Genomic DNA, 15,639 nt, shown 5'->3' on the forward strand with positions numbered 1-15,639 from the left:
GTCGCATTTTTTCTTTCTATCACAAGATAACGGTACATAGTGTACACAACTCTTATGTGCAAGTTTTCTTCTGGAGTGGATCTTAAGGTAAAGTAATGTGTACAGGCATAAGTAATTCTTTTGATTTGTACACACTTAAGCATAAAATCAACAGCAATGAGAAGTAATACACCACTTCATGCGAAGCGAAAGTATAAACAAATTAGCTTATGGCTCAACTGTCCGTGCTCAACAATACGTGCTGACGCCAAAAGTACGAGAGAAGGCATTGACTTGTGTGCGTGCGCGACAGACTGGTAGAAGGCACAACCAAACAGGAACGCGATATGTACATGTACCTAACTTAAATATAAAGTAAACGGAAATACTAAGCGACTGCATCTACTGTCTAAGAACTAAGGAACCTACCGATATATGTACACAGAGATTTACTTGAATACTAAGCTACATACAACATATTTACAAGCAAAAGCAAGCATTATGGAACAATATAGAGACCTGTAAGCTAAGGAGAAACGACAAAATACCATTAGAAATATCAAATAATTTTCTTTGCAAGGTAAATGATCATAATGGGAAACGGAATAAACGAATGTCTATGATGTGATTCTTCAGTTTCTCCCAGCATATTTGTTGCTCGAACAGTCCACGGGTATACTGCCAGTTCATAGTGTCCAACGGGCACAATATTTCGGTGATCAGACATGTCGCCATCGTCAGGTGCGCTGATGAACTGAGCTCCTGAGGACGGGCGGCCGATTTAAGTCCCCTCCCCCTTCGGGTCGCTCTCTTTGCCGTCAGATTCATATGCCCACATCTTTGCAACCGCCAGCGCGCGGGCGCAGACAGCAAAGATAGTGACCCGCAGGGGGAGAGGATTTAAATCGGCCACCCGCCCTCAGGAGCTCAGTTCTTCAGTGCACCTCATGATGGCGACATGTCTGATTGTCGAAATATTGTGCCCGTTGGACACTATGAACCGGCAGTATACTCGTGGACTGTTCGAGAATGTCTATGAGTTTAAACAAAGTATGGAAATATCTGCAGATGGATGTAATGACCACATGTGTCAGTGGCCACCGAGCTACATAATACAATTAGTTTTAAGTTCTTTTCTTTCAGCGACCAGTGGATCATCATGGCGCAGAAGACGAGGATTACGTCAAGAGTAACAGGCACCAAATAAAGAAATGGGCCGCACCTTCAGTAAACAATTTAGTTATAAGGATATTTATACAAAGGTCATAAGGCAAATGAAAATATGTATCGTCACAGTATTTCTCCGTGACATTTACCAGTACCTATTTGCTACAGAGAACACATAAATGTTTAAGCATATGATTTCACAAAAACCAATTAATTTTTACTGTGTCACATGAAAGCTTAAATAATGACATTTCCAGGTATTCAAGGAAGATAAGTCTATGATGGTTGAAACTTCTTCACATTTCACACTAAGCTACACATGAATTGAAGTAAATAGCACTAGCGCATGAAGAAAAAACATGATACTACATGAATGATTAGTCCGTACGCAATATTTCCATGAAATACAAGTTCCTTGGCAACTAGTCCAGGATTGTATGAGTAACATTTCCTCATAAATCCTTGAACCAGTAGATGAGTATTTCCTTTATTCCCTCCCAAAGGAAGCAGTGCCAAACATAGTTAGACCAGCAATGCGTTATGTTTTAGTCCTATTTCGAATGGTTTTCTTCCTCCTCTACCTAAGGAAGAAATAAGCTCCCATTAAGCGACAAAAGCTTGTCTGTAAAGTGAAGTATAAATACATCATATGCTTTGGACCTTGCCGTTGGTGGGGAGGCTTGCGTGCCTCAGCGATACAGATAGCCGTACCGTAGGTGCAACCACAACGAAGGGGTATCTGTTGAGAGGCCAGACAAACATGTGGTTCCTGAAGAGGGGCAGCAGCCTTTTCAGTAGTTGCAGGGGCAACAGTCTGGATGATTGACTGATCTGGCCTTGTAACACTAACCAAAACGGCCTTGCTGTGCTGGTACTGCGAATGGCTGAAAGCAAGGGGGAAACTACAACCGTAATTTTTCCCAAGGGCATGCAGCTTTACTGTATGGTTAAATGATGGCGTCCTCTTGGGTAAAATATTCCGGAGGTAAAATAGTCCCCCATTCGGATCTCCGGGCGGGGACTACTCAAGAGGATGTCGTTATCAGGAGAAAGAAAACTGGCGATCTACGGATCGGAGTGTGGCATGTCAGATCCCTTAATCGGGCAGGTGGGTTAGAAAATTTAAAAAGGGAAAGTTAGATACAGTGGGAATTAGTGAAGTTCGGTGGCAGGAGGAACAAGACTTCTGGTCAGATGACTACAGGGTTATAAACACAAAATCAAATAGGGGTAATGCAGGAGTAGGTTTAATAATGAATAGGAAAATAGGAATGCGGGTAAGCTACTACAAACTGCATAGTGAACACATTATTGTGGCCAAGATAGATACAAAGCCCACGCGTACCACAGTAGTACAAGTTTACATGCCAACAAGCTCTGCAGATGACGAAGAAGTTGAAGAAATGTATGATGAAATAAAAGAAATTATTCAGATAGTGAAGGGAGACGAAAATTTAATAGTCATGGGTGACTGGAATTCATCAGTAGGAAAAGGGAGAGAAGGAAACTTAGTAGGTGAATATGGATTGGGGATAAGAAATGAAAGAGAAAGCCGCCTGGTAGAATTTTGCACAGAGCACAACTTAATCATAGCTAACACCTGGTTCAAGAACCATAAAAGAAGGTTGTATACATGGAGGAAGCCTAGAGATACTGACAGGTTTCAGATAGATTATATAATGGTAAGACAGAGATTTAGGAACCCGGTTTTAAGTTGTAAGACATTTCCAGGGGCAGATGTGGACTCTGACCACAATCTATTGGTTATGACCTGTAGATTAAAACTGAAGAAACTGCAAAAAGGTGGGAATTTAAGGAGATGGGACCTGGATAAACTGACCATATAGATATTGCCTGACCAGAGGTTGTACAGTGTTTCACGGACACCATAAGGGAACAACTGACAAGAATGGGGGAAAGAAATACAGTAGAAGAAGAATGGGTAGCTTTGAGGGATGAAGTAGTGAAGGCAGCAGAGGATCAAGTAGGTAAACAGATGAGGGCTAGTAGAAATCCTTGGGTAACAGAAGAAATATTGAGTTTAATTGATGAAAGAAGAAAATACAAAAATGAAGTAAGTGAAGCAGGCAAAAGGAATACAAATGTCTCAAAAATGAGATTGACAGGAAGTGCAAAATGGCTAAGCAGGGATGGCTAGAGGACAAATGTAAGGATGTAGAGGCGTATCTCACTAGGGCGTAAGATAGATATTGCCTACAGGAAAATTAAAGAGACATTTGGAGAAAAGAGAACCACTTGTATGAAGATCAAGAGCTCAGATGGAAACCCAGTTCTAAGCACAGAAGGGAAAGCAGAAAGAGGGGCTATACAAGGGCGATGTACTTGAGGACAATATTATGGAAATGGAAGAGGATGTAGATGAAGATGAAATAGGAGATATGATACTGCGTGAAGAGTTTGACAGAGCACCGAAAGACCTGAGTCGAAACTAGGCCCCGGGAGTAGATAACATTCCATTAGAACTACTGAAAGCCTTGGGAGAGCCAGTCCTGACAAAACTCTACCATCTGGTGAGCAAGATGTATGAGACAGGCGAAATACCCTCAGACTTCAAGAAGAATATAATAATTCCAATCCCAAAGCAAACAGGTGTTGACAGATGTGAAAATTACCGAACTATCAGTTTAATAAGTCACAGCTGCAAAATACTAATGCGAATTCTTTACAGACGAATGGAAAAACTAGTAGAAGCCGACCTCGGGGAAGATCAGTTTGGATTCCGTAGAAATATTGGAACACGTGAGGCAATACTGACCCTACGACTTATCTTAGAAAATAGATTAAGGAAAGGCAAACCTACATTTCTAGCATTTGTAGACTTAGAGAAAGCTTTTGACAATGTTGACTGGAATACTCTCTTTCAAATTCTGAAGGTGGCAGGGGTAAAATACAGAGAGCGAAAAGCTATTTACAATTGTACAGAAACCAGATGGCAGTTATAAGAGTCGAGGGACATCAAAGGAAAGCAGTGGTTGGGAAGGAAGTGAGCCAGGGTGTAGTCTCTCCCCGATGTTATTCAATCTCTATATTGAGCAAGCAGTGAAGGAAACAAAAGAAAAATTTGGAGCAGGTATTAAAATCCATGGAGAAGAAATAAAAACTCTGAGGTTCGCCGATGACATTGTAATTCTGTCAGAGACAGCAAAGGACTTGGAAGAGCAGTTGAACGGAATGGACAGTGTCTTAAAAGGAGGATATAAGATGAACATCAACAAAAGCAAAACGAGGAGATGGTCAAGTGAGGTGACATTAAGATACGCGTGTAACAAAATAATTTCTGAGTATCATGGCTCACAACGCTCGATACATTAATAAGTGAACAATGGATAACAATAACATAAAAATACAAAACTTCATTCATTTTCCTTTGTAGATGATTTTGTTTCTCTGTATGGAAGTGAAACATGGACGATAAATAGTTTGGACAAGAAAAGAATAGAAGCTTTCGAAATGTGGTGCTACAGAAGAATGCTGAAGATTAGATGGGTAGATCACATAACTAATGAGGAAGTATTGAATAGGATTGGGGAGAAGTTTGTGGCACAACTTGACTAGAAGAAGGGATCGGTTGGTAGGACATGTTCTGAGGCATCAAGGGATCACCAATTTAGTATTGGAGGGCAGCGTGGAGGGTAAAACTCGTAGAGGGAGACCAAGAGATGAATACACTAAGCAGATTCAGAAGAATGTAGGTTGCAGTAGGTACTGGGAGATGAAGCAGCTTGCACAGGATAGAGTAGCATAGAGAGCTGCATAAAACCAGTCTCAGGACTGAAGACCACAACAACAACAACAACAACATATTGTACCACTACAATGTATTATGTAATTAATTTGTATATGTGATTTGAATGAAAATAAGTAAAAACTAACAACCAAACTGTAGTAACAGAACCCAGTTAATGAAAAATTCATGATGATTTAAAACTTAAGAAATTTGTGTTCATAATGTAAGCGATGGGTGGAATGTTAGCCACAGGTATAAGCTATCATGTTATGTATATTGCTGTAACTCAATACTTGTATGAATTTTGATTGCAAACCAAACTCCATGAAAAAGAATGAACTTCAAGGACAAGCAAGTTATACAATGTTTTAGTCAGCTATATATGTCTTTCAACAAGTAGACGGTCAAGTGAGGTGACATTAAGATACGCGTGTAACAAAATAATTTCTGCGTATCGTGGCTCACAACGCTCGATACATTAATAAGTGAACTATAGTTGTTCGAGCCAGTACTTACCTCGTCGATGGATGCTGTTGGCCAGGGTTCTCTCCGCCGAAAATGCGAGTACGACTGGTAATAATGATGACCGGGCTGCAAAAATGGAGGTCTTCTGCCACAGCGTCGGATTTTGAAACAATAAGCACACACTCAGTGCACCCAGAATGAAGACGAACGCCATGGCCATTCTTCACTATATAATACTCAGGTGAAAGTGTGATACTCAATGTGAAATCAACACTAAGAAAATAAGTGCACACACGTGTGATTGTAGCAACTAGCATGTTGACTGTTATAGATTAGTGCTTAGCCACCAAACCTTCTAGTGCACAAGCGCAAAACCCAGCAGTGAGGCCAAAGCAAACTGAACATTATTGTCAGCACGCTAAATCAAATATGTAATGAACTATTGTATTATGTATGTAATCCTTCAATTTCTTGTAGAACTTTAACATAAATAAGATAAGCTGACATATGCATTCCATTAAATATAAGAAAAGCCGACAAATAAAGGTCATCGACCTCTATCGACAAATGTAAATGTAAATATGTACATGCAAAAAACATTCTACCATGTCAGCGTACAGCGTGGAGGCAATTGTGTAGGTACATGGTGAAAGACCCCTCCCCTCGATATGGTAAAGTTAAAATGTATTAAAAAAAATAACAATAAAATAAAAATACAAAACTTCATTCATTTTCCTTTGTAGATGATTTTGTTTCTCTCTCTCATATGTAGAAGGATGGTTAAGATGTATTACTTAAAGTATGAAGTATTGTGAGTGTTATGTACTAAACATGTGTATGAATAAGGGAAGACTTAACAACAGTATTATTTTTATTTAAGTGAAGTGTAGCCCAGGAAGGAGGATTTTCTTTATTTTTTGACACGCACTGGTGTTCTTGAAGTTGGCTGCCTGCATCTACAATTGAAATGTAAGAGCAGAAGTCCAGATAGCCTAAATTTGTACAAGCAGAACATTTCTAATAATGCAATTATATTAACCTTTTAAAATTTTTTCCCTTCATACATGTATATTTCTTTTTTATTAAAATAACACAATTTGGCTGTATTCACCAATAACTATTTTTATGGGTGCATTTCATTTGCATTTTAGTCCATTGTGACTAGCTGAAGGTATCCACACTTGGTTGTTTCATTCCTTCGCCAGTACATCTGCGAGAGAACTGTTCATGTTTAATTTTCTTCTGAACCTAAAGTGTTTTGTGTTCTGCACCACTTTTCAGGCCAAAGTACTTGTATTTGTTCCAAACATTTTAAACCCATTCTAGTATATCCAAGAGATGATAACACTATATCTTTAAATTTATGTTTTGAAGCTGACATTTCAGTCTTTCTGCACACTTTGTGGGGAGTAGAACGCTTTTATTAACACAGAGTTCCTACAATAATGTCCCACACGAAATTTCAATAGTATCAACTGTACTTTATGCACATCTTCTGAAAATGTAATAATCTAGTCGGTTACTTTACATTTTAAAAATTTGAAAAAAAAAAAAAATTGTTTTTAATGAATTATTCTACCAGATTCTGTATATGTTTTAAATTTTTCATTTAAACTTAACCCAAAAATTTAATTTCTAGCAGTAGATATAACTTTCCCAAATGAATCTCATATTCAAAATTCCAGGTTCAGGATCTTGTGAGTACATGTAAGCAACAATTAATGAAATCGGAATTTTTTACTTTTTGTCACAAAGTACCCCTCCACTGGTATTATATGTTACTGAAGTGCGTGATATTGCTAAGAATGTGCTAAAAGATTTTTTCAGTTTCTCCCCCTACCAACAAGTCAGTACGTCATTAAAAATATTTTGTTAATATAATGCAAGCATAATTAAATAATTTATTGTTATTTCATGCTTTTAAGTTTCTTTTGGCAGGCATAAAGTACAATGACCCCCCCCCCCCCTCCCCTCCCCATGGTAATGTGCATATTAGGAAATGCATTGGAACTGAGAGGGTTAAAGTTTAATTGTGATTCCCCATCAATGTGCCGAAAATGTCTGCTGTTGGTATAGTCAGTTTGAAATGACTGGATATGTGTGTAAAGGAAAAGGCACAGGATGACCAAAAGTGTCCAAACAGGATGTCGACTTAGTCACAGAATCTTACCTTTGTAGTATTAAGAAGGCTGTTTGGAAAGCAAGTCTTGAATTCAGGTGCTAACATGAAAGGTTTTAAGAAAATGTTGACAATTGTGTCCATACTGATTACAGCTGGTACACGCTTTAAAGCCAGATGACTGTGGTGCATGTTATAACCGCAAGTGAAATGTTGCAAGAGGAACATGATTTCTGGATTGTGTGGTGTTCAGTGATGAGTCAACCATCTAAGTGGGGAAGGTAAATAACCATAATGTTTGTATCTGCACAATATCACAGTGACTCCCCAAAATTAAACTTTTTCTGCACTATGTTCAGATGTCAAGTCACATACCACTCCTCCACTCCTTTTCTTCTTTCTCCCCCCCCCCCCTTTCCCTGTTCTGCCCCAACAGCATCTCTTTGTTCAAGATTGGGTGAACATCAAAGTCCCTGACCCTTGGGTTAGTCACAATGGTCAATACAACAGGGCTTTTTTTTTTCACCTGACCTCAAGTCATGATTTTTTTTCTCTGAGGCTTTATCCACAATCATGTCTATGAGCTCCACTATCTAATGATTTTCCCACCGTTGAGACACAGAACTGACGTGGCTATTGTTTGCATTACTGCAGATATGTTAACCAAAGTGTGGGGAAAATTGGATTTTAGGTTGAACATGAGCTGTATAATGAAATGTGCACATTTTGAACAACTGCATGAAAAATTAGCGTAGTTTACCTTCAATTTTATGTACTATTTGTTGTAAGTAGTCCACATTAAACTGTTACAATACACCATCAAAACTGGGACATGCTTTCATGGATATCCTGTATCTTAGAATTATAATCCAGTATATTCTCTAGATTTTTTATTCAGTACAAATATTTGCTTCTCATTTAGTGGTAAAAGTAACACATAATACTGCCACAGTATCTGCCACACACAATAAATCCACAAACATCTATCAGAAACTGACAAGCAATTTATTTTTTCTGTAAAATGATAAAAATAATGTTAAGTATTGAGTAAAATGGTTTATATAATCATAGAACAAACTACAATTCATAGAGTAAAAAACAGGGTATACTTTAAAAATAATATTCTCACAGATGAACTCTTAGCAACATGTAAAATAAGGATATAGTTTTGTAACAACATAATCTAAATCAATCAAACAGAAATTACGCTCAGGCTTAGAGGTACACGGAATCCCTTAAAAATTCATGTATTACACTACACTGGATGTGTTGACTCAATTTCCCCAGTTTGATAATTGTCCCTATGCACAGGATACCTTGCACCACTGATTTTAGCCCCACAATCTGGACATTTACCTTCATGCATTGCTCCTCCATGGTTTCCAATAACACAGTAATGTCCATTTGGGCATCTGAACCAGTGTCCAGGTGTTACACCTACTGTTTTCACAATCTCTCTTCTAATTATTTCATTATCAAGTGGGACTTCTACTTTACATGCTTCATTCAATTTGTCTAAAATTTCTTTCACTTTTTGATCCTGTATTGATGTAAATCTTTCAATAGACTTCACTTCTTGCTCAGCTTTTTTGTATAATGCCTTAATAACCTCAGCAGAGTGGGATGGTGTGAAGTTGATGGTCCTCTCAATACTATAGAGCTGTGCCATTCTCACAAATCTGTTTATTTCTTGATTAAAATCAATAACCTCCTGTTGACTCATGTGTGTATTCCTTTCCCTGATCAAACAAACCAGTAAGTCAAATTGTTCCATAACTTTCTTGAAAGTGTCTTCATATGAAACACAGGGAATCATTATTTGGGGAAAACAGCATTCCAGGGTTTCCAGAAGTTTTGAGATGAAGTCTATTTTAATGGATATTGAGTCAAGGTCCATTCTCGAAAGAAGTATTCTCCTCCTCTTTTGTTGATGTTGAAGGTTTGAGCGTAATAATGTTAACGTCTTCTGTATTTCAGTGCTTTCTCCTGTAAAACCATCAAAACCAGCATTATGTAAAACTGAGAAACAAAATTAAATACATATTATGTATAAATCTGCCAAAATAATTTACTGATATTAAGAACAACATGCAAACAGAACTTGTTAAACTAACAGCAATTATTTTGGACTTGAAACAGCACACATCAAGATCAAGAGGCTTCATCAGTACTGTTGCTGCAATGACCTACATGCAAAACACTTTCTGAAGTTATCTTTTGTGATCACTGTCTGCATAATGAACACACATATTTGACAGCTCTGGCAATTTAACATAAAGCACCTCACAAAAACCAATCTTTAGGCAAATGCCGTGAGGATATTTTAATTTTAGATAGCTGCTCACATGCATTTGACTGAGTTTACCAACACTTCAAATGTATCTTCTTGGTGTGGCTCCAGCATGCAAGAGAAGTGTAAGGTACAACTTGCTTTCAGAGTTTGTTGAATATGTAGACCTCTGGATAGATCAGAATAATTACAATACAAATATTATTTGATAACCACTGGAAATTTTTGTGAAATGAAGTTTTACGAGTGGTACAATTAATAAATGATGTGTTATATGCGGTGGATAGCAGTTATACACGGTGGATAGCACACTGGAGTGTTTCAATAAAAATTTTCTTGTTGTAAAACAGCCTTTTTATGGAAGTGGTAATTTCAGCTTGTTCATACTCATGTCATGATAGTGAACAGTTGACTGATATAATGTTATAGAGAAAGGGGGAGGGGGTGAGGAGCCAGAGTAAGTTAAGCTGTGCATGAAAATTGGCTGTCCAAAGGTGCAGTAATATTTTGGCCTCCTGATGTCATATTACATGGAGGTGTTTCATATCAGTGTAATTCATTAATGCAGTGCGTGGGAAATATATGTTATTTCAGCAGCTGATGTATCAGTGACAAACAGCAACAAAATTTCACATCTAAACACACTCATATGATTCTTAACATTCTTACACAGTTACAAGTTTGAGGCAAATAAGTACTGATCTATCAGAGTCCTTACAAGTGAAGCAACTTCAAAATGAATAATGTCATTATGTGATTAAGATTTTATTGATGTCAACTTTTATTTCAACATGTCTAAATTGACCAACACTGATAGTACAGAATATTCTTCATCAATATCCGGTAAAACTTTTCGAATATTATTAATTAAAATACTTCTCTAGGCATATTTAGTTCTCATTGTGGAAGTAAGTTGTTCGTAGACGTAGGAACTCCACACGCTCATAATTATGACTACAAGTTTATGAAGTTAATAAGCTTTATGAATTCAATTTAAGGTTAAGTATGTCTTCAAATTAATGTATAAAATTAAATAGTGTAATATTGAACAATATTAGTAATACGCAGTATAGCTGAACTATCAAAAGAACATCTGTACAAAAAAAGAGCTTAACATATACGTATCAAAAATACTCACTACTACAATAATTTTTTTTTTTTAAATTTTAAAGACAAAGCAGAAAATATTCTTGCACTGACTTTACAATTATTTATATTCACTGTATGCTTTATGTTTCTTGACGGAGAAGTCAATATTGAGAAGATGGTTTTGTAAAGCTATGAAAATATCATGAGCACACTAAAAGTTATTGTTAATGAAATTAGTAAACACTACCACTGATTTGGAAAAGCAAAAATTTCTGTGCTTTAATTTAATGGAAAATATTTTCCCTTGGCTTAGTGCTTAACTAATTTGCAGGTCAAAGTTCTGTGGATTTGGAGCTGATGGATAGAGATTTGAAATTAATAAATTCTACAAAAGCGCTACTGGAAGAATCTTCACAAATTTATCACAGTAATAATTACAATGAGCAATTAAAATGTCATGGAAATTTAGGTTAAGGAAAAACCTTGTAGAAATATGAGGCTAATTTTGTCACAAATTTTATCATGAGACTGCTAGGGATGTTGTACCTACCTTAGTTCAAATTCTAATTAGATTTAAAGTACTCAAATGAGCAGCGAAGGGAGGCGAAAACTTGGATTTCATGGTGAAGTGGCTGCTCATAAGCCACACATCACGGCGGTAAATGCCAAACAATGCCTCGCTTGGTGTAAGGGGCATAAACGTTGAATGATTCAACAGTGGAAAAACATTGTGTGGAGTGACGAATCATGGTGGACAATGTGGCAATACAATGACAGGGTGTGGGTATGGTGAAAGTCCGGTGCTCATCAGAGTGGGATCCGTACCAGGTCGGGTTGACAGAGGAGATAGAGAAGATCCAAAGAAGAGCGACGCGTTTCGTCACAGGGCTATTTGGTAAGCGTGATAGTGTTACGGAGATGTTTAGCAAACTCAAGTCGCAGACTCTGCGTGGCAGTGTAGCTTGCTGTCCAGGTTTCGAGAGGGTGCTTTTCTGGATGAGGTATCGAATATATTGCTTCCCCCTGCTTATACCTCCCAAGGAGATCACGAATGTAAAATTAGAGAGATTCGAGCACGCACGGAGGCTTTCCGGCTGTCGTTCTTCCCACAAACCATACGCGACTGGAACAGGAAAGGGAGGTAATGACAGTGGCACGTAAAGTGCCCTCTGCCACACACTGTTGAGTGGCTTGCGGAGTATAAATATAGATGTAGATGTAGATGAATGTCACCTACCAGTGTGTGTAGTGCCAACAGTAAAATTAGGAGGCAGTGGTGTTACAGTGTGGTCATATTTTTCATCGAGGGGGCTTGCACCCCTTGTTGTTTAGCGTGTCACTATCATAGCACAGGCCTACATTGATGTTTTAAGCACCTTCTTGATTCCCACAGTTGAAGAGCAATTCGGGGATGGCGATTGCATCTTTCAACACGATCGAGGACCTGTTCATAATGCAAGGCCTGTGGCGGGATGGTTACATGACATAACATCCATGTAATGGACAGGCCTGGACAGAGTCCTCACCTTTGGTATGTTTTGGAACGCCAACTTTGTGCCAGGTCTCACTGACCGACATTGATACCTCTCCTCACTGCAGCACTCCATGACGAATGGGCTGCCATTCCCCAAGGAACCTTCCCGCACCTGATTGAACATATGCTGCAAGAGTGGAAGAGCAAGGATAAGGGTTGGCCAACACCATAATGAAATCCAGCATTACCAATGGAGGGTGCCACGAATTTATAAATCATTTTCAGCCACGTGTCCAGATACTTTTGATCACTTAGTGTACCTATGTCTCACAGCTTTTTTCCCATTAATCTTGGGAATAGGGAGGTTTTATGTGGACACCCCATACTATCATTACAGCATGGAAGTGCTGTAACAAATATGTATGGAAAGGTCATGCACAGAATTGTGGTTTGGCAGCTAGGAGGCACTTGGTGCTTGGTTCCTACTTGAGCAACGAACATGGAGTGACAAATTTTTGGTTTAGCCCAGACCAGCAGCCATTTGTATAGCCATTAAAACATATGGAATCACAGAGCAAAATACGGTAAATTGGAGTAAAAATAAGTTATTGCTCCTTTCTTTATTGCAACCTAAAGCTGCACAATAACTGTAACAACAAAACAAAAAAACAAAGATATAATTTTATAATGTCACGGAATATGGCCGCAAACAGAATGAACATAAATATCTGGTGTACACAAACCACAAAAACTGAAAATGAAACCACTAAAAAAAACTCAATACGACAAGCTCACTACTGTCAACATTCCCACTCTTGTTTTAGTGAGTTTGTTTTGAGAGCATTAACAGACCTTTTCTGTTTGTCATGAATTTGTCTCTAGTTAAAGGTTTTGTTAATAAGTCTGCCAACTGTTTATCAGAATAAACATAATAAACTTCAATCTCATCATTTTCAACATGTTCATGTATATAATGGTCAATGTGCTTGGTATGTTTGTGATGTTCTGTGTTTTTAAACAGGCGAATAGCACTTTGTTTGTCAACATGGAGTGTTGTTGGTTTGTCTAACTGAAACCCAAGTTCACTGAGAAAACCAAGCAACCAAACAACTTCAGTAGCAGCATCTGAAGTTGCTATGTATTTGGCCTCCATTGTTGATCTGCTCACACATTTCTGCCAATATGAACACCATGTCACAGGCCCACCTGCTAACAAGCTCACATAGCCTGTAGTTGACCGATGTGTGTCACAGTCACCAGCAAAGATAGCATCTGAGTAGACCACCAGTCCAGAAGAGTCAGCTTTGTACCATATGGTCCGGACCCTGGTCCCTTGTAGGTAATTCATAATTCTTTTAACAGCATGCCAATGACTGAGACCTAGATTATGTAAAATCTTACTCACCATGCTCACAGCGAACGTGATGTGTGACCGTAAGACAGTTGCTACCAACATTAAGCTGCCGACTGCCTGCCAGTAAGGTTTGCTTTCCATCTCTTTTACCTCATGTTGGTGCCATCCCCCGGTAGCTAGGTGGCCAGCACGACAGAATGTCAATTCTAAGGGCCCGGGATTGATTCCCGGCTGGGTTGAAGAAAATCTTTGCTTAGGGACTGGGTGTTGTGTTGTCCTAATCATTATCGTTTCATCCCCATCGACACGCAAGTCACCAAAGTGGCGTCAAATCGAAAGGTTTGCACCCGGCAAACGGTCTACCCAACTGGAGGCCCTAGTCACACGACATTTACATTTACCTCATGCTGGTTTGCAAGAGACTGCCCACTGTGCAACATAGTTCCAACATCAAAAGGAGTGGAGTCAGGTTTTGAACCATCCATGTTAAACTTCTGAAGTAAACAACTGATGCATCTTTGCTGCCCTATATAGATTTATTTTGTAGAAGGGCTTTGTTCAATTTCCAATCCACAGAAGCATTTTCCATTGCCCACAGCAATTTTAAAAGTTGATCCCAGTGCTGTCAAAACATTTCCCAGTATTTTTGGAGACTTACAAATAAGCAAGCCATCATCCACATAAAGTTCCAGGTAAACACCAGTGTCATCTGTTAAAGCATGGAAAATACATTTGTCTGCATTCAGTTGCACAAAGCCAAACATTGTCAGAAACTGTACAAATTTTTGATTCCAACAATGTGGTGATTGTCCGAGTCCAATAGACTCTTCCTCAGTTTGCAAACATTATTTGAGCCTTCTACAACAAAAGCTTTTGGTTGATCCATGTAAACTTATTCTTTCAAATTCCTATTCAGGAATGCAGTCTTAACATAAAACTCCCTAATTTGCATATCTCATGAAGCTGCTATGGCTAATAAAACTCTGATTGAATCATATCGGACCACAGGAGAGAATCTCTCTTGATAACCAATGCCTTCTTGTTGTGAATAATCTTTTGCACATAATCTAGCTTTAAAGCGGCCAATTTTTCCCTCAGAATTCTGCTTCTCACGATAGACCCACTTACATCCAACTGCCTTGCGGTTGTGTGGTAATGGTACTAGATCTAAAGTTTTGTTCTTCTTCAAGAATGTCATTTCCTCTTCCATTGCTTGTTTCCACTTTGATGACTCTTTCGATGCCATTGCTTCTTCAAAAGTTTGAGGTTCAAAGACAGTCAGAAGAAGCTATATCTTGGTCCCAAAAATGAGCAGGTGCTCACAGATTAGACCAATCTCTCAGATTCATCCTTTGATTTTCTTTTGTTTGTTCACCAGTTTCATCCTCTTCAGATTCCTCTCGAACATCTTTTTGATTTTCTTTCATTTGTTCACCAGCCTCTTCAGATTCCTCTTGAACATCTTTTGCAGCATGGTCTCCCAGGTAAAATTCAGTATACCTTTGTTCTATGTTTAAGCTATGGGTTTGTTCTTCAATGAAAGAGACATCAAAGGAGATTGTAACTTTATTATACTCAGGATTGTAGAGGCGATAATTGGTACCATACACATCATAGCCAACCATGATCAATTTCTTTGATTTACTATCCCATTTTGATCTAAATTTATCAGGAACATGTACGTATGCTGCTGATCCAAACTTCCTCGTCTGTCCCAAAGAAGGTGGTTTTCCAAACAATTTTTCATATGGCATAACATTGTGGTTTGATTTACATGATCAGCCATTTAAGATATATGCAGCACAATTTATTGCCTCTGCCTATAATTCATGAGACAAGTCAGTACTTAATAACACAGTGCGTGCACACTCAGCAATGGACCTAATTTCTCATTCAATTCGGCCATTCTGCTGTAGTGTATAGGGACTTAATTTCTCATGTATTGTACCATTTT

General features: G+C 38.3%; 1 protein-coding gene across 1 annotated transcript in view; it reads right to left on the bottom strand.

Annotated features, from left to right (window-relative positions):
* Positions 1 to 8,548: 8,548 nt before the first annotated feature.
* LOC126237202 (NFX1-type zinc finger-containing protein 1-like) overlaps positions 8,549 to 15,639 on the bottom strand; it is a 399,723-nt gene continuing 392,632 nt past the window's right edge. The window contains exon 14 of the mRNA XM_049947082.1: positions 8,549 to 9,464. Coding sequence (XP_049803039.1) covers positions 8,734 to 9,464 — 731 coding nt within the window. The 3' untranslated portion in view covers positions 8,549 to 8,733. The remainder of the gene's footprint in view (positions 9,465 to 15,639) is intronic.

This window comes from Schistocerca nitens, chromosome 2, assembly GCF_023898315.1.
Source record: "Schistocerca nitens isolate TAMUIC-IGC-003100 chromosome 2, iqSchNite1.1, whole genome shotgun sequence".
Taxonomy (NCBI): domain Eukaryota; kingdom Metazoa; phylum Arthropoda; class Insecta; order Orthoptera; family Acrididae; genus Schistocerca; species Schistocerca nitens.